Source organism: Herpailurus yagouaroundi, unplaced genomic scaffold (genome assembly GCF_014898765.1).
Source record: "Herpailurus yagouaroundi ecotype Mexico unplaced genomic scaffold, PumYag 77, whole genome shotgun sequence".
NCBI lineage: Eukaryota > Metazoa > Chordata > Mammalia > Carnivora > Felidae > Herpailurus > Herpailurus yagouaroundi.
In genome coordinates, this window is record NW_024412388.1 from 15,836,118 (window position 1) to 15,862,009 (window position 25,892).

General features: G+C 53.5%; 1 protein-coding gene across 3 annotated transcripts in view; it reads left to right on the plus strand.

Annotated features, from left to right (window-relative positions):
* ALPL (alkaline phosphatase, biomineralization associated) overlaps positions 1 to 22,369 on the plus strand; it is a 58,056-nt gene extending 35,687 nt beyond the window's left edge. For all 3 annotated transcript variants that reach the window (XM_040464081.1, XM_040464090.1, XM_040464075.1), the window contains exons 2-12: positions 2,960 to 3,124; positions 6,924 to 7,043; positions 7,373 to 7,488; positions 8,620 to 8,794; positions 9,546 to 9,721; positions 13,403 to 13,546; positions 15,452 to 15,521; positions 17,865 to 17,999; positions 19,939 to 20,130; positions 20,576 to 20,695; positions 21,392 to 22,369. In XM_040464081.1, coding sequence (XP_040320015.1) covers positions 3,064 to 3,124; positions 6,924 to 7,043; positions 7,373 to 7,488; positions 8,620 to 8,794; positions 9,546 to 9,721; positions 13,403 to 13,546; positions 15,452 to 15,521; positions 17,865 to 17,999; positions 19,939 to 20,130; positions 20,576 to 20,695; positions 21,392 to 21,657 — 1,575 coding nt within the window. In that variant the 5' untranslated portion in view covers positions 2,960 to 3,063 and the 3' untranslated portion in view covers positions 21,658 to 22,369. The remainder of the gene's footprint in view (positions 1 to 2,959; positions 3,125 to 6,923; positions 7,044 to 7,372; positions 7,489 to 8,619; positions 8,795 to 9,545; positions 9,722 to 13,402; positions 13,547 to 15,451; positions 15,522 to 17,864; positions 18,000 to 19,938; positions 20,131 to 20,575; positions 20,696 to 21,391) is intronic.
* Positions 22,370 to 25,892: the final 3,523 nt, after the last annotated feature.

The window sequence follows — 25,892 nt, forward strand, 5'->3', positions numbered from 1 at the left end:
CTGCTGAAGATGGAACTATTCTGAGGCCGTTACAAGCAGGGCTGATATGAATGTTCCCATAGATGTCTTTTGGTGAACACACGCGCGTGCGTGTGTGTGTGTGTGTATCTCTGTTGGAGATAAATGGGTTAGAGGGGATAGGTACAGTGTCAGCCTTGGTAAATGCTGCCAGTTTTCTTTTTTTTAATGCTTATTTTTTTTTGAGGGAGAGAGACAGAGCGCAAGTACGGGAGGGGCAGAAGAGAGAGAGAGAGAGAGAGGGAGACACAGAATCTGAAACAGGCAGAGCCCCACACGGGGCTCATACTCCAGAATGGCAGGATTGTGACCTAGGCTGAAGTCAGACGCTTAACTGCCTGGGCCACCCAGAAGCCCTGATGCTGCTTTTCCCAAGTGGCTGTACCCGTCTACGCTCCTCCAGCAGTGAATGGCTGCTCTAGGAATACCATCTCCTTGCCAACACTTGCATTTTCTGCACACACAAAGGAAGGATTTGGGGTTGATTCTTCCCTTCCCCCTGCCTCCCTCTTTAGAGCATTAGCTTTCAACTGATGTCAGTATTTACTGTGTCAAGCATTGGAGTATGAACAAACAAGGCAAAGTCCCTGCCTTTAGAGACTCCCAGTGTGGCGGCGGAGATGGACCAGAAAAGAGTTACTTTCAAAACAGGTACCGACATACAATGATTGATGTGGCCACTGGAATGAGTGGCCATCCTGAAGGCTTCCTGAAAGAAGGCGACTTTGGTTTTTAAGCCATTTGGAATAACATTATAATGTATTGATATTGTGTAATAATTTTTTTAAGTTTATTTTAAGAGAGAAAGTGAGCACACGTGAGTGGGGGAGGGGCAGAGAGAGAGAGAGAGAGAGAGAGAGAAGAAAATCCCAACTCACAGCTCCATTTCACAAACCGTGAGATCATGACCTGAGGTGAAATCAAGAGTCGGACACTTAACCGACTGGGCCACCCAGGCGCCCCGATATTGTATATCAATTTACTAACATTTTTTTTCTGATGTTAGGGTTTACTCTAGAAACACTTGAAAACAAAAGCAGAGTAAAAAGAAATCAGGGGGCTCCTGGGTGGCTCGGTCGCTTAAGCATCTGACTTTGGCTCAGGTCATGATCTCACAGTTAGTGAGTTCAAGCCCTGTATCTGGCTCTGTGCTGACAGCTCAGAGCCTGGAGCCTGCTTCAGATTCTATGTCTCCCTCTCTCTCTGCTCCTCCCCTGCTCACGCCCTGTCTTTCAAAAATAAAACATAAAAAATAAAAATAAAAAAAAAGAGAAATCAGAAATCGTCTGAAATTCCACCTCAGAGTTAAGTGCTGGTAGATGTCAGATGTAGAGTATTTCCTTTCAATTCCCTCCTGCCCCATCAAGCTGGGTTTTTAAGGGAGCCAGATGGATGTGGAAGAGGGGTGGTAAAAAGCACAGGGGTGCAAATGAATGGCACATTTGGTGACTGCTGGGTGTTTTGTGGGTGCGATACTGGTGAGCCCTCACCTCTGGGCACTGAAATGCAGGGCGCACGTTTTAAATTTTTTTTTTTTTTCAACGTTTATTTATTTTTGGGACAGAGAGAGACAGAGCATGAACGGGGGAGGGGCAGAGAGAGAGAGGGAGACACAGAATCGGAAGCAGGCTCCAGGCTCTGAGCCATCAGCCCAGAGCCCGACGCGGGGCTCGAACTCACGGACCGCGAGATCGTGACCTGGCTGAAGTCGGACGCTTAACCGACTGCGCCACCCAGGCGCCCCTGGCGCACGTTTTAAAGATTGAATCAAGATCCCCTTTTCTAGGGGCAGAGTGGTTTCTTATCTAACGTGACACTCAACTGTACAATGTTGAGCATTGTTGCCATTTCCCACGACAAATGAAATGATCATTTTTATCTGGGTTTTGGTGGCAGTACTATTTTCCTGTGAAACTCTTGCCATTTAAAATTTCTCATCTTCCAGCAACATTTATGCACAACGGGGTTAGTACATTTCTCAGCTGCAGTTGGGGTTATCCTTTGTGATCCTGACAGTATGACCACAGTTTAAAAACTTTCTTATGCCATTTCATACATGCTTATTTTAGGCAATTTGGAAAATTCAAAAAAATAATAATAAAGAGAAGAGTAAATAATCATTCATAGTCTTCCTGCCCAGAAAAAACCACAGTTGATGTTTTGATGTATTTCCTTCTAGAGTGTGTGTGTGTGTGTGTGTGTGTGTGTGTGTGTGTAACAGTTTTTTAAAATTATAAAGGTAACATCTTTATTTGGGAAACGCAGAAAAGACAATGAAAAAGCAACCGAGCCATCTGAAATGTCACCACCCAGAAATGGGCACCTTCAGTAGCCAATCTTCCTGTGTATCAGTTCTATTCCTTTTATATCTCTCACCATAAATGACAAGCTCTAGAAGAGAATGTGGCAAGTGTGGTTGTCTCTAACAAAGGGTGGACTCTGTTGTGTTTCCAGTGTGCTTGGGAAAGGTAATTCAAAGGCTAAAGACTGGTTCAGAACCAGGAGCAGGAGCATCCTTACCTGGGAGCTTGTTGGAACCGCACTCGATTCTGGGCGATGGCAGGTGGATACTGGGTCTATTTTAACAAACCCTCTAAGAGCCCAAAATGCATGCTGCGTTTTGGGAAGCATTATACAGAAAGACTGAACTCTGGTGGGTTCCAGGCTCCAGATGGACTGAGAGTGGGGGTTCACTTGGAAAATGGGGAAAGAACCATTTTTCTTCATGGAACTCGTGTATTATACTGCCACAACTGTATGTGCTTAAGCTTCCTGAGGGAGGGACCATTGGGGTTTACATCCTAGTGCCTAGCCCTGTGCCTGATTGGTGATAAGTACTCAACATATAATGAACAAATGAGTGAAAGTATGAGTGGATGGACAAATGAATTCTGGAGCTGTGGCCCACATGTCTTTTTTTCCCCCCCCCTTTAATTTCTAGGATCGGAACATCGGTTAGCATCTGACCACTGCCAGCCCATCCCCTCCCACCCACGTTGGTCATACCTCTGGGCCCGAGAGAGAAAGCAGGTCTTGGAGTGCACCATGATTTCTCCATTCTTGGTGCTGGCCATTGCCACCTGCCTTACCAACTCCTTAGTGCCAGGTACGATGGAGGACCCAGGTGGAAGGGTGGGGAAACCTGGTGCAGGTGGGATAGGATGAGGGCAGTGTCTATGTTGAAGGTCATAGAACTGTCCAAGTTAACAGCTGCAGACAAATGGTCACAGAGCAGGAGCCCCCAGCTCTGCTACTGCACATCCTAATGTTGGACGGGCCACTCTTTTTATATTATCCCCCTCTTCCTTAATTGGGGCATAAACTATTCCAAGTCTTGGGAGGCTAAGTCTGCTGTTGGCTTTGTCTATTTAACTCTCCCTCATGGTGACACGTTTCCTTGTGGTTGGTAATTTTTGCTGGTGAATTTGATAATTTCATTTTTTGTTGGTTATGGGAGACTAACCTAGAAGTATTTCTATGGTGCAGTGTTGTGTTTGATTCTTCAACTGATTCTGGATAAGTTTTTTTCTAGACAAGTTAATTCCTGGACCCCCACTTAGACCGGGCTCAGATCTGGAGTGTTATCCACGTTTCCAAAGACTGGTCTTCTTTCCCCATCCCTTCCGTAGCTCCAAGGTAACACATGCACGTTACCAACCTAGACCTGTATCTGGTCGGACACCCCAGGGCCACTCAGCAGCAGCCCCAAGTGCAAGAAGGGAGCCCATCTTGGCTCAGTCCACTATGTGGGTAGAAGTCCCTGGTTGCCCTCCCAGAATCTTAGTTTCTCCATCTGCCGGGTGGAGACAGTAATTCCTCCTCCTTACACCTGTTATAAGAATCACACGGTATTGGCGCACCTGGGGGGCTCAGTCAGTTGAGCGGCCGACTTCAGCTCAGGTCGTGATCTCACGGCTCGTGAGTTTGGGCCCCACATCAGGCTCTGTGCTGACAGCTCAGAGCCTGGAGCCTGCTTCGGATTCTGTGCCTCTCTCTCGCTCTGCCCCAACCCACTCGAATTCTGTCTCTCTCTCTCAAAAATAAAAAAAATAAAAGAAAAAAGAATCACCCAGTATAGTCAGTGTCAGGCAGGGAGTGGGTTCTCTTAGGAAGAATATTTTCTTCTTTTTTTTAAATGTTTATTTTTGAGAGAGAGACAGAGAGGGAGGGAGGGAGCGGGGGAGGGGCAGAGAGAGAGAGGGGGAGACACAGAATCCAAAGCAGGCTCCAGGCTCTGAGCTGTCAGCACAGAGCCCGACGTGGGGCTCAAACTCACGAACCATGAGATCATGACCTGAGCCAAAGTTGGACGCTTAACCAACTGAGCCACCCAGGCACCCCAAAAATATTTTCAACAGATGAGGAAATTAGGGTTCAGGGAAGGGACTGGCCTTCCTCGGGGAGAGAGTCAGGGCTAGGGATAGAACCTGAGCTGCTGGATCCCCAGGCCATCACCCCCTCTGTGGTCCCATGATGCCTTTCGGTGTGTATCCTTGGGGACCAGCGGTGGCTCTAGGACCAAGTCCCTGCTTTCTCAGCACTCATAGCCCACCTGGGTGAAAGGTGCATGAAACAGATGGATGAAAAGTGAAAAGATGAAAAAGCAACGAAATGAAAACTCTTCAAATATTCAGCGATTCAATCTTTTGTATTTGTTCCTTTTTAGACATTCCATTGGGTGTGTGATGGCATTAGCTTGTCCTCTCGCTCTTTTTTAAGTTAAGTATAGCTTAAAGTAAAGTGCACCAATTTAAAACGCAGAGCTTGATGAGTTTTTACGTATTGTATGTCCTTGTAACCACCACCCAGATTAAGACAGAACATTTCCAGTCTTGGGACACTTAAGGGCCTTCCTGTGTGCTCCCCAAGCAACCCTACCCCCAAGCCAAAATGACACAGGCTCACTCCTGCCACCGTAGATGAGTTCTGCCTGTTTTAAACTTCATGTGAATGGAATTATACAGTACACATTGACAAGTACTTTTCATGTGGCATTATATTCTGAGCATTTGTGCATGTCATTTAATGTTCTCCAAAAACAATGGCCTTTTGATACTTGGTTGTCCAAAGCCATGATTGCTCAAGTCAGTCCCCTGACAATGAAGTTGGTTTGACATCCACTAAACCCTTCTCAGGTTCAGGCCCTAGGGTGGCTCTGGTGAAAAAGACTGAACAGTCTCTCAGTCCCCAGGGACCAACCACAGTGGGAAAACTGGCAAACTGGGATCAGAGCTTGAGTCAAGACGAAGGAATAAGTGCAGGGAGGCTGATGCCAGTCCAGCCCCTGGGGGTCTGCCAAGCTGTTGGGGAAGGGGGAGGGAGGGCCTGGTTATAGGAAAATCGAGACGGCAAGAAGTTCATCACCCCCCAGATGGCACCCAAATGGCCGAAGAAGCTCCTTGACCAAAGCCTTGCCACTGTGGTATGCGTGGAGGGAGGCAGGAAGGAGATGGGAACCAGCGCTGAGCCAGTGGGATCCCTGATCAAAACCACTGGCTCAGGCATTTGTTGAGACGTCATCTCAGTCCTAAAACTGTCTATGCACTCCCGTTTTCCTGGGGGGCAGAAACTCAAATGGAGAGAACTTGCCTAAAGGTATACAGCTAGATAGAAGGGCCGAGGCTCTCCAGACTCCAGCTGGGGACTCCGCCTGTGGGGTCTGAAATTGGTGAGCTCAGCAGATACCTTCGGAAGAGTGGCAGCATTGGAGGCTGCCATGGTGAGGAGGTGGGCTTGGCTCCCGGGCCTCTGCTTGCAAGAGAAACGGATTCCAGGGGGCATCTGGGTGGCTCAGTCAGTTAAGCCTCAGACTCTTGGCTTTGGCTCAGGTCACGATCACATGGTTCCTGAGATTGAGCCCTATGTGGGGCTCTGCGCTGACAGCACGGAGCCTACTTGGGATTCTGCCTCCCTCTCTTTCTGCCCCTCCTTCTGCTTGCTCTCTCCCTCTCTCTCAAAATAAACAAAAATAAACTTAAAAAGAAAAATAAAGGGTGGGGGTGGGGGCGGGGAATGTTGCTCTCCTGTGGGTCAGGAAGTCAATTTCTCGAATCCAGCCCTCCTCGTGACCCTGGGAGGAATAGACAGAGAACCACATCTGACAGGGAAGGAAACGGAGACTCAGGGAGGTGACCTGGCCACACGGCGGTACTTGGCGCAGTTGTGGTTTCCACTGAAGTCTGTCGGGCACTACAGTTGCGTTCTTTCTGGACTACATGGGGGGCGGGGACGGGGGCGGGAAGAAGAGCATTCCTGGTTCCCAGTGTTTCTCAAGGTTAGGGACACAGAACAGGCTCTTTGCTAATTTATCCTAACAGGAATAAGATTGTGCGTGGCTACTTTAAATTTGATTCATTAAACAAAAGGCAAGTCCTGCTTTCCAGTACTGCTATCGATGCTGTTGGTAACTCAGGTTTCTGCTGACTTTAATGATTAAGCCAAGCAGAGTTGATCATTGATGGCTGGATACATCTGGGGACTCCTTCAGGTGAAAGTAGTTCTCTCGGACAGATTAAACATTACCCTCCCGATTGTGCTTGCACAGTTAATTCATTTGCTGCCTTAGCAGAATGTCTCTACTGGGTGGAAGGAAACAGCATGGGTTTTGGAGAGTGGAGCCAGAGCTGTGTGGCCTTGGGCAAGGTGGCTGGCATCTCTGGGCCTCGGTTTCTTCAGTCTGAGACATGGGGAGAAGGCCCAGCGTCCACAGGCTTGTTTGGAGGGTTGGCCTGGCAACTGTCGACAAGCCACCTGGTAGCCGTCTGAGACTGACGGCTGCTGCTTCCTCCCCCCCCAAGTCCAGGCAGTCCTGCCCTCAGGCACGAGAAGTTGGGGGTCTGTAATGTCTGGGGATGGGAAGCTGCCCCCCATCCCTGCCGGATAACTCTGCCTCTCTGTCTATATAGAGAAAGAGAAAGACCCCAAGTACTGGAGGGACCAAGCTCAACAGACCCTGAAAAATGCCCTAAGGCTTCAGAAGCTCAACACCAACGTGGCTAAGAATGTCATCATGTTCCTGGGAGATGGTGAGGCCTGGGGGCCCGAAGGAGAGGGCTGGGTGGGGGCACCTAGGGAAGGGCCTGGGGAGCCAGGCTGTGTTGAAGAGGCTGGGGCCCTGGGAGGCATGTTTAAAGGGGATGGGGGTCCAGGCTGTGGACCCAAGAGGTCTGCTCTGCCAGGCGGTCCCTGAGGGTCTGGGGAGGGAAGGGAGAAAGGGGCCTCCTGGTCACATTTACAGAGCCGTGCTCCAGTGCCCAGTGCCCAGCCAGGCCGGGCAAAACTAGAATTCTATAGGTGCCCGAGATGGAGAGGCGGGGAGCCCGAGAGACTGAGGCGCCCCCTTCCCCTGCCGCAGGGATGGGTGTTTCCACGGTGACGGCCGCCCGCATCCTCAAGGGTCAGCTCCACCACAATCCCGGGGAGGAGACCAGGCTGGAGATGGACAAGTTCCCTTACGTGGCCCTGTCCAAGGTGAGCTCCGGCCCCAAGCCCGCAGCACCGAGGAAGGGCAGGGGAATCCAGCCTGCGGCCTAGGCGGTCAGCCCTCCTGGGGTCTCCGCGGGGCCCCCCTGTGAAATGGGCATGGCAGCAGCTGCTTCCCGAGACTTTATTTTGAGGGTTTTAGTCATTGATTTAAAAATCAATTGAAGTATGAAGCGCACAGAGGAGAGCGTGCATGCGCCAGCGTATAAACCGCACGTGTCCGTATGACCAGTGTCCAGGCTGCGACACTGAACGTGACAGCCGCCGAGAGTCCCCCAGCTCTCCTCCAGTCCCTCGTTCCACCCCCCACCCGACGCCCACTGGCTTCCGACACCGCAGATTGTCCTTGCTGTCGACGGAATCGCGCAGTTTATATGCTTCCGCGCCGGATCCGTTGTGTTCGTTCTCTCCCCAGGCGCCTCTGGAAGTGAATTAGATTTCTCCCTACGGCTCTTGCTGCTGGGGTCGTAGGGGCTGGTGCTGGTGGTGCTCTGTGATACTGATCCTCTGGACCCTCTGGGTCAGGCCCAGGGCTCACTGCTGGGGGAATGGCAGGGCCTGGAATGTTCTCCGTGGCTCTCAGGCTGGTGGGAAGGAAGACGGGCAAATAGTTTCAGGGTCTCAGCTAGAAGTCTGAATGGGGGAAGGGGGCTCTTCCCCATTTCCTCCGTTCTAGACCTTGCTTCTCTTCCCTTTTCCTTCCTTTTCCCCAGCCTCCCTCACCTCGCTTTTTCAAGAACTCAGCAGCCCTGTCGCCCCCTCCTTACCCCCCTCCCTGCCGCTCAGGGACTTACTTGCTTCCCACTCCCCGTTGCTGGTTCCCATAGCCCCAGACCCTGAGGAAGGCCTGAGTGACCAGCCCCCACTCCTCTGCATGTTGGAGGGTTGTATTCACCCCTTCCTGCTGCCCCGGCTGCCAGGGCACAGGGAGTGGGGGCAGGAAGCTGGCAGCCAGGTGATGCTGTGGCTCTGGGGGACCTCTGCAGGTAGCAGGGCTCAGCCAAGGCCATAGGAGGCCTCTGTCTCCATCCTGCCCCAGCCCCCACGGTGTGAGTGGGGGTGATGTGAAGGCCACCAGCAAGGCCCGGCCGACTCCTGCCCCTCCTTTCCCACCTGCAGACATACAACACAAACGCTCAGGTCCCGGACAGTGCAGGCACCGCCACTGCCTACTTATGTGGGGTCAAGGCCAACGAGGGCACCGTGGGGGTGAGCGCAGCCACCCAGCGAACCCAGTGCAACACAACTCAGGGGAACGAAGTCACCTCCGTCCTGCGCTGGGCCAAGGACTCTGGTGAGTGGGGGTAGTGGCAGGGAATGGGGCCCAGCTGTATTTGGGTCTCAGTCTGCCCCACTGTATAATGGGGAGAGGGCAGATCTTCCAGCTTTGATGTCTGGGCATCTGTGAGATATTCATGGGACCCCTTCCATGACAGGGTGGGCTAGTGGCTTAGGGGGTTACTCAGCTGTGGTTCTGGGCCCGGCTCATTTCCCTGAGTCTATTTATTGGACTCTAAAACGAGCATGAAAACCTTGCCCCCTCATACATCTGGTGTGAGGAAAAGGTAAGGGACGTAGCCCGGTGGGAGTTCAGTGTCTACTTCTCCCTTCTTCTCCCTGGAAGCAGGGGAGGCCCTGGCCCGTGTCCCAGGAACTCTGGGGTCAGAGTATGAGGCTGACTGGGAAAGTGACAGAGCCACACCACCTGAGGGCCCCTAGGAGAGCCCCTGTGTTCTTGCAGGGGACCCAGGCAGGGTCCGTGGGGTGTGTGATGGAGGGGAGGATTCTGGCTCAGGTGCTCACAGCTTGAGGGCTCTCAAGAAGGGGAGGGCCACAGAGGCAGAGTGTCTGAGCTGTGCTGCCCAGATATTCAGAAGCCACCACTCCCCCTACCAACCCCTTCCTTCAGTACTGGTGGGGAGACTGAGGCCCAGGCAGTCTGTTGAACTGACGGGAAGCCAGTCTTTAGTCAGGAGAGGGAGGGAGAAGGCAGCTGGGACACCCCCATTCCCAGACAAAGCCAACTGTCCTCTCCCACACCCCAGGCAAATCTGTGGGCATTGTGACCACCACGAGAGTGAACCACGCCACCCCCAGTGCCGCCTACGCCCACTCTGCTGACCGCGACTGGTACTCAGACAACGAGATGCCCCCGGAGGCCCTGAGTCAGGGCTGCAAGGACATCGCCTACCAGCTCATGCACAACGTCAGGGACATCGAGGCGAGTGTGGGGGTGCAGCTCAATCGGGCACGGGCGGGCTTGTGAGGGTGGGCCTCGGGCCTCGGGCCTTGGGCCTCAGGCCTCTGCTGGCTCAGGAAAAGCAGCTCGGCCTGGCTCCCCACACACCTGGGAGGCTCCCAGCCCATTAGGGGATTTGCGGTTGGGGCAGGGAAGCGCTGGAAGCTTTCTCCGCGGTGGGGCCGAGGGATAAACCCTGCTGTGGCTATACCACCACACCCCAAGAATCAGGCGCCCAGGGATTATTCTGTAAATTGGAATCTGGCGCTGCACCACCAGCCCCCCACCCCCACACGGGGAAGTAGGGGTGACACAGTGGCCATCTGAGGGGAGTACCTGCCCTGCACACTCACACGTGCACTGACAGGCACGTGTCCCACGCACTCAACTAGCGACCCCAGAGGAAGGGTGGTATGGGCCGTGGTTAGCACAAGCTCTCGTTTTTAAACTCCCTGCCTTCAAATCCTTGCTAGCTGTGTGACCCTGGGTCAGTTACTTAACCTCTATACCCATTCCTTTTATGGCCCGTTTGTAAAACGTACCTAACTTGTAAGCCCGTTGAGAGATCCAAATAAAATAATCCCTCAGAGTTGAGTAAGTCCTGACACCTAGTGAGGGCTCAGAAAGTGGTAGCCTTATGCACGAGCCACATACCCCTGCCCTGCAACATAGCTTCGGCAGACAGCAGGCTTAGGCGTGCAGGTGCACACCTACAGCCCAGATACTGCCCACGTGGTGCTCAGAGGGGTCCCTACTCTGTTCTTACATGAGAATGTCCAGCTGTTCTTTTTTCAGGCTCTTGTTACCCCACTGCTGGGGTCTGGTGAGGGGGCGAGGGGACTTTAGCTCCCTGAACCTAAAATGGGGTTTCGGCGAGGCTCAAAGAAAGCCCCCGGGTCCCGCCTACACCTCACCTGCTTCTACCACCACCAGACACCAGCCAGTTTGCACTGGCTCCCAGACCTGCCTCTGTCCCCCATGCAGTGCTTCCCCCCAGCCTCCAAGGCCCTTCTACCCACCCATGACTTCCTTTTCCCAGGCGGTGGGTTGAGCACCCCATTTCAGGACCAACAGTCCCGTTGATCCCTCCTCGTGAGCCTGTATCTGTATCTGAGCCTCTGTCCTGGTTTTGCCTCCACCTGACGCGCATCCTGGGGCAAGCTGCTTCTCTTTCCTGAGCCTCAGTTTCCCCACCTGTGCAACAAGACTAGAGAGCCCCACCTGCCCCCTCCCGGGGCCGCTGGAGGCCGAGATGAGGTCATGGATGTGAGAACATTTGTTGTACAAGTGCAGGGTGTAATTACGGGGCTGCTCCTTGGGGAGATGTGCCAGGAACAGCCGGAGAGGGGGACAGGAGCTTAGGGAAGAGTTCTCCATGGGGTGAGGGTGGACGGGGGTCCTCAGGCCGCCGGGGCGTCGGCTGGGGCATGAGTGAAGAGGTGGGCCAGGGTGAAGACTGCCCTCCTTCCTCTCGCCCTTTTCCCTCCCGTCCGCTCCTGCATCTCAACCTTCCCAAAGCCCCCCAGCCCCCCGGCTGCACATGAAACACAACTCCTGGTGTCCGCCCTGAAAATAAATATCTTTTGCTAAAAAAAAAAAAAAAAAAAAAAAAAGGAAAGAAAGAAAGAAAGAAAGACACAAACCCAAACCCCAAAGCCAAACAGCAAGTCTGTTATTTGGGAGTTTAATGAGCGTGTGAAGTCCCTGCTGGGGCTGGAAATGATGAGGCTCCAGGCAAGAAGATTGGGGGCTTCATTTTCCACTCTGAAAATGCCAAGGGGTCAGGTTCTGTGGGAACAGGGGTGGGGAGCCGGGGCCGGTGACCCGGGGTCCCCTCTCCGTCCCCTCGCAGCCTGCCCTGCCCCCAGAGCTCCTGGCTGGGGCTGGCAGTGAGGAACTCGCCTCTCTGGAAATACTCTGATACCCACTACTTCTGGTAACGAGAACACTGCCCACTGGGGCTGCACCCGGGTGCTGGGACTATATCGCATCACTGCATTTCCTTCCTTAGCAATCCTGTGGGTGGTTGTTACTTCCATTTTACAGATAAGGAAACCGAGGCTCAGAGAGGTGAAGTGACCGGCCCTTGGTCAGTAAGCAATAGAGTCAGAGTCAAACCCAAGTTGGACTTCCAAGCCCGTGCCCTTTCCAGCTCCCCGTGACCCAGGGTGGCCGCGGGTGCCATCCCCACCTCCACCGTCGGCCCGGAGCAGAACCCCTGGGTTCTGAGGAGGGAATGAAGCGGAAGGGCGAGAACAGTACTAGGAAATGCCAGGCCTGGGACAGTGGAGCTGAGGCCAGCCATGGCCGGGTTCTGCCCTCCCAAGGTGTCGAGGGGCGGCGGCCTGGCCTGGTGCCCGCGGTGACAGGAGGACACCGGTGTGGCGGTCACCGCAGGCGGCGGCTGTTGTGTTCTTGGCCCCATTTTAAAAATAGTCAGGACTTCAAACATGGACTCCCAAGGAAAACAAACAGTCCCGCGTCCGTCCGCCCGCGCACGCCAGCCGTGGTGAGTAAAATTAGCCTGGCGGGGACTACACAGACGTGAGCACTGGCCACTGTTTGCCCAGGCTTCCAGCTGGGCTGTCCCGAGACCTCCCTGGCAGAGGCCTCTTGCCTGTGGCATTCTGTCTCCCACAGGGGAGAGGAGGCTCTTGGAGGCCCTGTCCTCGGCCCTGCAGATGCACCAGGGTCCCAGTGCTGGGGTCAGGGAAGCCTCATGATCAAATCCTGGCCGTGTCCCTTGCTGTGTGGCCTTAGGGGAGAAAGATCACATTTCTGTTCCCCTTTCTTTAGTTGGAAAATGGGGACACAGGTTCCCCTGCAGCCTTGGTATGAAGTGGATTAAGATAATGTATCTGAAGGGGCACCTGAGTGGCTCAGTTGGTTAAGCGTCCGACTTCGGCTCGGATCATGATCTCGCGGTTCATGGGTTTGAGCCCGCGTCGGGCTCTGTGCTGACAGCTCGGAACCTGGAGCCTTGCTTCCGATTCTGTGTCTCCCTCTTTCTCTGCCCCTCCCCTGCACACTCTGTGTCTCTCTCTCTCTCTCTCAAAAATAAACATTTTAAAAAGTTAAAAAAATATATATATACCTGGAGTGTTTAGTACCTGACATGCAGTTAGTCCTCTGTAGACATGTTATCTTATGCAAGTGGGAGCTGAGTCAGGCTTCTGGAAAACCAAGTAGGAGAAGTTACCAGTACCTCTAGTATTTCACCCAGAAGCCCCAAACCATGGTCTCAATAGACTCATGATTTCATCTCCCCGCTTGGAAAAGCAGAGGCTCAGGGCAGGCAGTGTGGACTGGAACCAAGACTCTCCAAGCTGGAGGGGCACCTGGGTGACTCTGTCGGTTAAGCGTCCGACTTCGGCTCAGGTCATGATCTCACAGTTTGTGGGTTCGAGCCCCGCATCGGGCTCTGTGCTGACATCTTGGAGCCTGGAGCCTGCTTCGGATTCTGTGCCTCCTTTTTCTCTCTGCCCCTCCCCCACTTGTGCTCTGTCTCTATCAAAAATAAATAAATGTAAAAAAATAAAAAAATAAAAAAATAAAAAAAGACTCTCTAAGCTGGAGAAGCATTCACACTATTCCCGGTGTCTTTAGGAGCCCAGCTCTTGAGGCTTGGAACCCTGGGGTACTGATGTTTCCTGTCCCCTTTAGGTGATCATGGGGGGTGGCCGGAAGTACATGTTCCCCAAGAATAGAACCGATGTGGAGTATGAGATGGACGAGAAGGCCAGGGGCACGAGGCTGGACGGCCTGAACCTCGTTGACATCTGGAAAAGCTTCAAACCGAGACACAAGGTAACCCATTGAGGGGCCAGGTGGCTGCAGGAATGGGGCTCTGGGGAACCTCTCCCTGAATCTCAGTTTGTTTCTTCCTCTGTAAGTGGGGGGGTCATAATTCTTACCTTGAGGGGCTCCGATGATCTAACAGATACATGAATGGCACATAATACATGCTCAATTAATCCCTCCCTTCAGAGGAGGGCACCCAGGAGAACTAGGCAGTGAAGAGAGGGGGCCAGAGAGTCACCTGCATGGACATTGAGGCCACTTGAGCCCCTACTGTGTGTGGGACCCCTCGCCGGGCATGAATTCCAAGGGATGAATCAGATGGTCAAAGGAATGTGGATCTCTGTGTGCTTGGATGGCTGGAAGCCCAGGACCTACGGGAACCCACAGGGGACAGACCACAGGGAGGGGCTGAGAAGCCTTGAGGAGGAGGAGGAGTAGAGGAGGAGGTGGCAGGAAGGGGAGGGTGCGAGCCACGGTGGGAGGTGGAAGCCATCCATCTTGAGTTGGCTTTGGCCCTGGTGAGGGCACGTGCTGGGGACGGGAGGCTGGAGCATTGGAAGGGCCCGAGCGCTGGCTCCCTGGAGTGGTTCTGGGGTCTGGAAGTGACTGTGGTCAGGGCTGAAGACAGTGGGGAGCAGCCTGGGAGCCACTTTGATGTCACTCTGGGGTTGGGTTTCTGAGGGTTCCAGGACTGGCCCCCGGGGAGGCCTTGTGGGATGGGGCTGGGCCAAGAGTGAGGTGGAGGCAGGGGCCTGGGGATGGCCCCCACAGGGTAGATGAGGGTGGGACTGAGCCGCTTTGAACCTTTTCTGTTCCTCTGAGTCAGCTCTGGCCGGGCCGGGCCCCTTCCTGGCCCAAGCCAGAGAGACACTGCCCCTCCCAGCCTCAGTTTCTTTGTGCGGGACACGGGGCTAGGATTTAGTCCTTCTGGCCTGGGCAGGTGCTTAACCCTGGAGCTCAATCTGGACTCCAAGAGGGAGAGACAGGACCCACACCAGTCAACGGACAGGGTGTCCCTGTGGGTTCCCAGGTAGGCCGTACATACCTTGAAATTCATGCCTGAACAGTGGATGCTGAAGTCAGACTCCCAGTGGCTCTGTCATCTGTGACTCAGTATCCTTGTCTGCAAAATGGGAATAACAGTATCTCCCTCGTAGGGCTGACGTGAGACCTGAATGAGGTCACACAGGAGAACCAGCTCAGCAAAGCGGGGGTGGGGAACCCCACTTCCTCAGCCTTCCCGCCCTCCTTCCCTAACAGTCACTGAGGCTCCAAAACCACAGATCCCAATGCCATTGCCCAGAGAAGGCAAGGGGCTGTCCTGAGGATGCACAGCTGAGTCTTGGCGGTACTGTAGCCCCTGGCTCTCTCTGGTGCTGAGTGGTGACATCTCCAGTTAAGTCAGCCAGCCTCTTCCTGCGGCCTCTGTCCTGGGGAAGCAGCACTTCCTTTATCAGCCTCTTAGATGAGGTTGCTGGGGGAGACCTAGGGTTTTACTTCCTCCTTAGCTCTCCATAGCTTCTAGAACACACACAGCCCACACCCCTCAGTGGGTGCTCAAGGCCCCTGGTGACCTGCACCTTCCTCTTCTCGGCTCCATGATCCCTCCCTGCTATTTGAAACTCTCCTCCCTGACCCCAGGCTGATCGATGGCTTCTTGTGCTCCAGGGCCCCATTAGGACATCACCTGCGCCAGGAGGCCCTCCCTGATCCTGCCTCTGGGCCCACAGTGCCCCTTGGTCTCTCGGAATTCTCTATGTCATTTCTTGAAGGCAGAGATGGGAGGTCCTCAAGGAGGGGTTAGTAAATGACTGAAGGAAACAAATATGTGCCCCAGTCCCTGAGACCCACTGGGCTCTGTCCTCCCAACCCCCCAGCTCCCACGTGGCTGACACTGGCCTTTCCTCCTAGCACTCCCACTATGTCTGGAACCGCACCGAACTCCTGACCCTTGACCCCTACAGCGTGGACTACCTCTTGGGTAAGTGGAGGGTGTGGAGTAGGGGACACCCAGCTGGGTGCCCTGGGGCTGGGGCTGTGAGTCCAGCACCTGAGGGGCCAAGGTCCCAGCCCTCCCTCTACTTAGGGACCTTTGCTCCCAGGTCGAGGACCTGGGAGAGATGAGGAAGGGGGTCTGGTTCATAGAACTGGGCCTGAAATCTGCTGGCTGTGCAAAGTGAACGGTTCCGTTGAGCACAAAGGGAAAGTAACGCTCAGGTAGGGGAAGGGACCTGTGGCATCCCACTCATCTCATTAACATCAGGGCCCAGGTAAATCCAAACCCCGGCTGGGGCAGGAGGCCTGGAGCCAGCCCTGCTGTGTGGCCAGGGCAGAAGCCAGCCGGGTTGTCTCTGCTGGTCTTGACTGGGGGATGTCCCCCGGGGAGTGGGGAGTCAGGGCCCTGGTGAGGTGGAATGAGGCCCTGAGCACCACCACGCCGACACCTGGGTCCCCTTTCCCACCTGGCTGCTGTGCCCAGTGAGTGGTGGCAAAATTTCCTACAAACCTTTTCCAAAGAGCACACCTCTAGGTCCTGGGTGTATCATTGGAGGTTATGGGCTCAAAGCTGGGCACCTGGGAGGATCCCCTAGACAGACCACACACACACACACACAGCCCTCTGCTTGCCTGGGTCACACAGCACACACCCTATAGCACACACAGGTGTGTAGAGTTATACATGTTCCCATGCAGCACAACAGGCCCACTCATGGATCTTAGAGCCAGAGTGCTGGGTTCAAATCCCACTCTACCACATATGAGCTCTGCAACCTTGAGCGGGTGGTTTCTCCTTTCAGCGCCTCAGTTTTCTCTTCTGTAGAGTAGGAATAATGTAAAATGAGGCTAATGATGGGGCCTACCTCAGGGCTGCCATGAGTACACGTGAGCCAATGCACTGTGTAAATTACTTGTTGGGGCGACTGGGCGGCTCGGTTGGTTGAGCGACCGACCGACTTTGGCTCATATCATGATCTCGCCATTCTGGAGTTCGAGCCCCGCCTCGGGCTCCGTGCTGACAGCTCAGAGCCTGGAGCCTGTTTTGGATTCTGTGTCTCCCTCTCTCTCTGCCCCTCCTCCACTCATGCTCTGTCTGTCTGTCTGTCTGTCTCTCTCAAAAATAAACATTTAAAAAATAAATAAATAAATTACTTGTTACCGTGTAGTAAACGATCTCCAAACTTAACAGTTTAAAATACGAGTTAACATTATTACTTCACACGGTTTCTGGGGGTCAGGAATTTGGGAGCAGCTCCCATGGGTTGCAGTCTCCACTGGGTCTCCCTTGAGGTTGCAGTCATCCGAAGGCTTGACTGGGGCTGGGGCTTCCGTAATGGCTCACTCCTAAGGTTCGCAAGTTGGCGCAGGCTGTTGTCAGGAAGCTTCAGTTCCTCGCCACATGGAGCTCTCCATAGAGTTGCGGAAGTGTCCTTATAACATGGCAGCTGGCCTCCCTCAGAAGAGTATGCACGGCTAAGGCTGTAATATTTTATGCCCTGGCCTGGAAGTCACATACCATCATGTCTTCAGTATTCTTTTGGACACACAGGATAGTCTTGGTGTGGGAGGGGACACACAAGGGCGTGAATTCCAGAAGACGGGGACTATTGGGTGCCATCTTGGAGGCTGGCACCTATGTGCTTCCAAAGCACTTAGGACGGCCTGTGGCACACGGTGAGCATTCTGTCCATTAGAGCTCTTGCTTGACTGTGCCCCCACTCACAGAAGGGGTAAGGTGTTCTAAAAGAACATCCAGGACTAGAAATACCACCCCGGTACACGTGGAATCTCGTGACATGGTCAAAGAATGGACCAGTCTTATTTCACAAGTGAGGAAACCAAGACGTGAGCCAAACCTTCTACCATTTTACCGCACAGGACACTATACCCTTCACACCTGACCTGTAAATGACACGTAGGTGCACACGCAATCTGCCCCCATTGAATCCATGCCCTCAGCCTGGGGGCTGTGGTGCCATGCCTGGAGGCCTTCAGGCTTGGGGCTGGGCTGATGGGCTTAAGTCCCAGATCTCCCACTTAGCAGCCGAAGATACCAAGCTACTGAGCACCGGTGCCTCAGTCTCCTTCTCTGTAAAATGGACTTCGGTGAGCCCTTCCCCATAGTGTGGCTGCAAAGGCAAAAGGAGGCATGTTCTCAAAGCACTGGGCACATTTGGGCCCACAGGAGCTTCTCCCTGCCCCCCTGCTTGCTCTCACCCCAAGCTGTATGCGCCCAACCTGTGTTCCCTGAGATAGCCCGGGCTCCTTCGGGGCCCTCCTTGCAGTGTCATGAGAACTCACCATCCATATCATCCTGTGCCCTCAGGTCTCTTTGAGCCGGGGGACATGCAGTACGAGCTGAATAGGAACAGCACGACTGACCCGTCACTCTCTGAGATGGTGGAGATTGCCATCAAGATCCTGAGCAAGAACCCCAAAGGCTTCTTCTTGCTGGTGGAAGGTATGGCCCCAGGTTTGGCCTCAGGGCCACTTCCCGGGGAGCTTCCTGGTGTCGGGGGATGGGGTAGACAGCTGTCTACTTTTGGGGGGAAGGAGATTCCTTTTGGGGAAGATGGGGTACGCAGGGTGTTGAAGCCCCCAGCCCAGCAAGCCGTTCTCCTTTGGGCCTGAGGATGGCCCGTCAGGCTGACTAGTCCAAGAAGACTTCCCAGGAGCAGTCCCCCGAGGCCCCTGAGCTTCACTCCTTCCAAAAGACAAATTAGTAGGCCCTGATGGACCCCCCTGCATCTGAGCGGCTGCCTGGCTGGGCTCAAGGAACAGGCCCGGGGTCCTCGTCCACACACGCCCATCAGTCTGCGGGAGCCCTCAGCTGGATGGTGCGTATCTGCCGTTCCTAGGCACGTGTGGGGCCAGCGTCAGATTCGTGAGTCCTGTGCCTGAAAGGAGACCCAAGGCAGGCCCTGGGATGTCCCGGGTCCCCCAGATTGGGACAGCCAGAACTTTGGGGATTGGCAGTGCTGCGTACCAACGTTCACAGGGTTTCCCAGCGCTGATGGGAAGCACTGGAGTCGGGCTTGTGTTCTTTGCTGCTGCGGCCTCTACCTGTACATTTCTGTAAAATGAGGCCAAAAATAGTCTTCGAAGTGTTATCAGCATCCATTGCGTTCAGAGACATAAAGTACTTGGAACAGGGCCCAGCAGAGAATAAATCTTCCGTGTTTCTATTATTACCATTATTATGATTACACAATAGCTAAGTCAATAACAATAGGAAGTGTGAGGAAGTGATAAAGTTTCCGGAATCTTCCAAAGTTCTAATAGCCATTGTCTTCTGTGGTTCCTGATGTTGCCTCACTGAACTCTAGAGGTACACACACACACACACACACACACACACACACACACACTTGCACATATACTCTCACCACACATATACACACACTCAGGCCCCTCTGCCTTCCAGAGGCCAGTGGCAGCCAAGCCGGCTTGGCCGCTTTCTCGCCAAACCCCAGGGTTCCCACTTAAGCATGGCAGGTCTCAGCCTGGCCTGAACAGGCCTCTGACGCCAAGGACCCAGCCAGGAACCAATGGTGGTGAGCACAGGCTCCCCTGGGAGCATTTCTCTTTGTGACTGCTCCCAGAGCCACAACAAAGGGAGGACCCACCCTGCCAGCCTGCCAGGCCAGAGTGGTGAGGCTCAGGCCAGTGGGAAGGGAGGGCAGCCAGGCCGCCCCGGCTCAGGACCCTCAGAGTTGGGAGTGTCCACTCAGGCATCCTTCTCCTGTTAGAGACAAGGAGGGGTCCCCTCAGGTCATGTAGCCCTGAGCCATGACCTTTAAAGCCAGGCTCAAAGCCAAGCATCTTGCGCTCATATAGGAGAGGCGGCACAGGATCCAGGCTTCAGAGGCCTTTATGAAGGCTTGCCACGGGCACTGAGAATGAGAGTCATGCCTGAATTCAAATCCCGCTACTCCCACCTTGGTCGCGTCACTTCTGCCCCCAGGACTCATTTGCTCCATCTGTAAATGGGGCCGGTTGTGCCCATTTCTGCCCAGGATTGTTGTTACGAGGAAATAAGACACCGGCTTGTTGTGCCTGGCACTCGGTAGGACCTCAGGCTTGCTGGTTCCCTTCTCTGTCTGTCTGAGGTCTCAGACTCCTTCAAGCAGCTGAAGATGCTGCCCTGAGAGCCCCATGGGGTCACAGACAGAGCACAAAGTTTTCAGTCAGGTGGATCTGGCTTTGCTCTCTCTTTGCATGAGCCCTTGGTCTACAGCCTACCTTCTCTGAGCCGCTGTAAAGGTTGAACGCCGCATAAAGTGCCTGGCATGGTACAGGGGGCCCATCAGAGAAAGGTTAATCCAGCAGTAGTGTGGTGGGGACTGGGGGCACCGATCTTCCGTCCCCTTCACCCGAGCCCTCTGCCTCGGTGTCTCAAGGAGGCAGGATTGACCACGGGCATCATGAAGGCAAGGCCAAGCAGGCGCTGCATGAGGCAGTAGAAATGGACCAGGCGATTGGACGGGCAGGCGCCATGACGTCCGTGGAAGACACACTGACCATCGTCACTGCAGACCACTCCCATGTCTTCACTTTCGGCGGGTATACCCCCCGTGGCAACTCTATCTTTGGTAGGTGGGCCGCTGTTGGGGTGGACACGGGGCACTCCCAGGGCTGCCCGTCTGGGAGCAGGCGCAAGGTGGGAGAGCCAGCAAGCTCGGGGCCTGGCCCGTGTGGGATCCATGAGAATTGGGTAGGACAGAGAAGTTACGGATGGGTGGGGGGTGTAGGGTCAAGCGCATGCGTGGGTGGATGGGTGGCTACCTGTGTGATGGGTGGATAGAAGAATGAGAGGATGGATGGATGGACTGGTGAGGGCTGGGTGGATGGACAGACGGACAGGTGGAATACCAGATGAGGGGGATGTGGGCACAGTGAAAACCGAGGGGTGGTTAGTTGGAAGTAAGCCAGGTTTAGAAGGTGGCTCCATGGAGTAGTTCAAAGGGGACTTGAGGGTTGCCAGGCTGGGGCTTGGGGACTCCAACATGACTCCGGGGCCAATGCCTTTCTGTGCAGGTCTGGCCCCCATGGTGAGTGACACAGATAAGAAGCCCTTCACCTCCATCCTGTATGGCAATGGGCCTGGCTACAAGGTAGTAGGTGGTGAGCGAGAGAACGTCTCCATGGTGGACTACGGTGAGATTGTCAAAGTCCAGAGCTGGGAGGGGACATGGTGCCCCTTGGGGATGGGCTTGGGAACCCTGCAGGCTCCCTGTAGGAGACCCCAAGGTCAGGGGTCTCCTAAGAGCCAGGACTTGAGTCAGAGCAATCCCAGTTCAAACCCCCTTGTACAATCGAGCAGCTCTGTGACCTTGGGCATGCAACGTGGTCTTCCCCAGCTTCCCTTTCCTCCTTAAAAGAATTCTAGCTCCCAAGGTTGTCTGAAGGACTAACTGGGTCTGAGGAGCTTCGTGTCGTGCCCGGCACATGCAGGTGCCTGCTGTGTTACACTGCCATCTTTATGGGCTATATAATATTCCAAAATCTGAGCCTTCTCAGTGTATTCATCTGGTTCCCTCCTGTTGAATATTCATTTGCTCATGATGGCCCCAGTAGCCCATGGGGGTCTAACTGTGCAGCCAGTGGTAGGAGGCTCTCCCGGGTTGACTGTTCCCTTCTAATTGAAACAGCCCAGCTGAGGTTGATTCTTCTCTTCTGGGGGTTGAGGGTACAGGCTTCTGTGTCAGAACGGACTCAGGCCCAAATCCCGTGGCCTTACACAAAATGACTTCCCGGCACTGAGCCTCGGTTTCCTCCTCTATGAAACGAGGGCATGTGAACCACTGCCAGTCCCCTGGCAGGCTCTCAGCAAGTGTTTCTTCTGGCCCACAGCTCACAACAACTACCAGGCGCAGTCTGCTGTGCCCCTGCGCCATGAGACCCACGGTGGGGAGGACGTGGCGGTCTTCGCCAAGGGTCCCATGGCGCACCTGCTACATGGCGTCCACGAGCAGAACTACATTCCCCACGTGATGGCTTACGCGGCCTGCATCGGTGCCAACCTTGACCACTGTGCCTCGGCCAGCTCGGCAGGTGGCCCTTCACCAGGTCCCCTGTTCCTCCTGCTGGCCCTGCCCCCCTTGGGCATCCTGTTCTGAGGGCCCGCGGCCCAGGCACCCACTAGCCCATGACAGATGGCCAGCCTCCCTCTCTCAGCACTGCCCACCACCTGGGAGCCCACACCTCAAGGGCTGGGGAGGCGGGGGGGGCCTTCACAGCCTCGACGGCTGCCAGAAAGAGGACCCAGGAAACCAAAGTCTGCTGCCCGCCTTGCTCCCCTCTGGAATCCTCCACTGGCACCAGACCCATTCCTGGCCTCCGGCCTCTGCTCCCTCCCTGCTGCCCCTTTGGCCAACAGAGTAGGTTTCTCTTGGGCAGGCAGAGAACACAGACTGCCGAAATTCTCAAAGCATCTTATTTTTCTAGCAAACATATTTCTCCAGGCCTGGAGGCCCCGAAGCTTCCATGGAACATTCCGGATCTGACCTTCCCACTCCCCTCCCCTCTTGGAACCACCAGGCCCCATCATGCTCATGTCCCTACCCGCAGGGGAGACCGAGTCCTTCCCTGCAGGATGGGGGTTTGCTCACTCATTCCGAGGCCGCCAGGGGCTCCCAGGAAGTAAACTGGGACTGGCCATCCAACCCCAGGGTGGCCGGACACTTCCCAGCTCTTAACACGCACGCCCACTCCTCTCTGAAGCGACACCCCTGTTTGGAATGGCAAATTTTTTTTTTTTTCTCTTTTTGGTGTTGGTTAAAAGGGAACACAAGACATTTAAATAAAACTTTCCAAACATTTCTGAGGACAGAACTGAGTCTTTGTGGTCAGTGAGGAAGAGAATGAAACAAGCTTGTTTCTCTGGGAAGAATTGGACTCCGGGCCCAGGAGGGCAGATGGAGTCCGGCGGGGAGGAAGGGGCGTCCTGCTGACCCGGGGGCTTCTTCACTCGTTACCTGCGTGACTTTGGACAAACTGCTTTGTATCTCTGTGTCTCTGTCTTCTTAGCTATAGAATGGGACGCAGTCCGGTCTGGGTTGCTATGAGAGAAAAGTATGCCTCTGGGCCCTGAAACTCACAGCAAGAAGGCCTTCAAGGGCCCTGTGACACTCTTGCCACACAGCTCCGACAGACAGAGCTCCGTGTCCTGGTCCAGTGGAGCCGTTCGTTCGTTCGTTCGTTCATTCATTCATCCTGTAAATCCAGTTGGCCCTTGAACAAGACAGGTTTAAATTGCATGGGTCCACTTACATGCAGATTTTTGGGGGATAAAGACAGGAAATGTATTTTCCTTAAGATTTTATTTTCTTTTTTTTAAAGATGATACTTTTTTTTTTTTATGTATTTATTTTGACAGAGAGAGAAAGAGAGAGGGGAAGGGGCAGAGAGAGAGGGAGACAGAGAATCCCAAATAGGCTCCATGCTGTCAGCGCAGAGCCTGATGTAGGACTCGATCTCACGAACTGTGAGATCATGACCTGAGCCGAAATTAAGAGTGGGATGCTCGACCGATTGAACCACCCAGGTGCCCCTCCTTATGTTTTTTTTTTTTTAATTTTTTTTTTCAATGTTTATTTATTTTTGGGACAGAGAGAGACAGAGCATGAACGGGGGAGGGGCAGAGAGAGAGATACAGAATCGGAAACAGGCTCCAGGCTCTGAGCCATCAGCCCAGAGCCTGACGCGGGGCTCGAACTCACGGACTGCGAGATCGTGACCTGGCTGAAGTCGGACGCTTAACCGACTGCGCCACCCAGGCGCCCCTGTTTTTTTTTTTTTTTTTAAATAACATTTCTTTTTCTCTAGCTTACTTTATTGTAAGAATATAGTATACGGTGCATATGATATCAAATATGTCAATTGTTAACATTTATTTTAACATAATACAACATAAATATGTTAACAGTTAATTGACTGTTTTATGTTATCAGTAAGGCTTCCAGTCTTTAGGAGGCTATTTGCTAATTTTGGGGAGGGGGTCACAAATTATACACGGATGTTTTACTGCACAGGGGGTTGGTGCCCCTAACGCTCATGTTCAAGGGTTAATTGTGTTGAGTAGGTGACAGGCACCAGACCAGGTCTTAGGAATTTTGTGGCAAACAACACAGACATGCTCCTTGCCTTCACAGAGCTTCAGCCTAGCTTGGCGATGGTGATCTTTCCATTCCTGATTATCTGGCCTGAGAACTGGGCTCAGGATTGCACCTGATATTGGGTATACAGGGTTCTCCAAGTCTGCTCCTTGCCTCATTGGAATGATAGTCCCTATAAAGGTAATAATCATAATCGTTAACATTGAACACTTACCAGCTGACAAGCTCTGCTTGGTGATCTATATGGATTCAGTTCATTTGATCCTCACTAGGAAGTAGGCCCCTGTCATCCACATTTATAGATTAAGGAAGCCGAGGGTGCAAGGCGTGGTGTGATTGCTCAAGGTCCCCAGGTTGTGGGGCTGGGATTTGAATCCACGTACATCCGATTCCAAAACCCCTATACTTAATGACATCCTTTGTTTATAATACGTTTCCGACTTCCTGACAACATTCTAACGCAGCCAATACTAGTGACTCAACACACACTAGTCAAATGTGAACTCAGAAAGATGAGAAACCACGTCAGAAGTGTGCCCTTCTTCAGGGGAGAAAATGCAATCAAGCTGATTTCTCTCTGAACTTTCTGGCAGTCCTGGCAGAAAGGGGAGTCCAGCCACGCCGATGCTGGGAGAGAAAATTAAAACTAAGGGGTGCTTGGGGGCCCCTGGGCAGCTCAGTCGGTTAAGCATCAGACTCTTGACTTCAGCTGAGGTCATGAACTCACAGTTTGTGGGTTCAAGTCCCACATCAGGCTCTGCACTGACAATGTGGAGCCTGTTTCAGATTCTCTCTCCTCTCTCTTTGTCCCTACTCCGCTTGCACTCTCCCTCTCTCAAAATAAATAAACTTAAAAAAAAAACAAAAAAAACTATGGGGCACTTGGGTGGCTCAGTCAGTTAAGCATCTACTCTTGATTTCAGCTCAGGTCATGATCTCTCAGTTCGTGGGTTCAAGCCCCATGTCGGGCTCTGTGCAGAATGTGGAGCCTGCTTGGGATTCTCTGTCTCCCTCTCTCTCTGTCCTTTCCCTTCCCTTTCTCTCTCTCTCTCTCTCCCTCTCTCTCTCAAATACATACACATTAAAAAAAATTAAAACTACATGCGTACATTCTTGCCAGGGCAAAAACACAACTCCTACCACCTTCACAATTTATATGTTATCTCTACTATTATGTCCTAAACAGTTGTTTAAATCCACACGGGAGCTGTTGAGCTTTAAACGTTCCCCAGTACCACCTGAAGTCAGCTTACATGTCTCCAGGATGTGCAAGCCATACTTTGTGTCTTGGGTTGGGCTTTCCAAAGGCAGACCCTGAGAAAAGAATTTGTGCACCTGCGGTTTGTAAAAGGAACCCAGAAGGCACCAGGCGGAGAGTGGGGAAGTGGGACAGGAGAAGGAGGGAAGCTGATAAAAGGTAAGTTATGTAGCAGCTCGCCATCAGGGGCAACCAGGACTCAACCCCCGCCCCTGCCCCCCGCCCCGGGGCCACCAGGAGGCCCAGCAGAAGACACCCCTCCATCCATCCTCCTGCCGGCAGGTGAGGGAGCTGTGACGTTTACTCACCAACTCTCATCCTTCATTGGCCAAGGGCTGCTCCCGGAAAGATGACAGCTCGGCACTTCCAACCTGCCCGTGAAGGGCTGAGAGAAAGCCCCCGGGCACGTGCTGGGACGTTAAATGCTCAGAGGACACAAACAGGGCACCAATAGTATCTGTTTAACTTTGCGATACGCGGAGGAGGCTAAAAAGCACGGACTGTGGGTCAGAGAGACAGGGGTGCCTGCCGCTGCTCCATTGCACTGTCGTTTCTACGAACGGGGCAAGTTCTTTCACTTTGCTGCTGTTCCATTCCTACACTGGAATGGCAGTCAGTACCCACAGCACAAGGGTTTCCAGAACAAAGAAAGGATGGCAAATCCACATGTATTCATCCAGATAACCCTGCCTTCTGTGAAAGATAAATCCGGAACTTAACCCAGGAAGAGTTTATTGCTATCTTAAACATCTGGTGCCTCTGGTCGGGCGCCTGCCTCCTCCAAGTCCGGGATGCACCATCTCACTGGGACTACCGAGGTTCTGCGTGAGCAGCACATCGATGGGGGGGACCCTCTTTTTAGCCACTTCTTCCTGGAAGTGCCACACATCACCTCCACTCATGGTCCGTTGGTAAGAAGTGGTCACATGACCACCCAGATGCAAAAAAGGCTGAGTAGTGACATCTTCAGCTTTGGAGA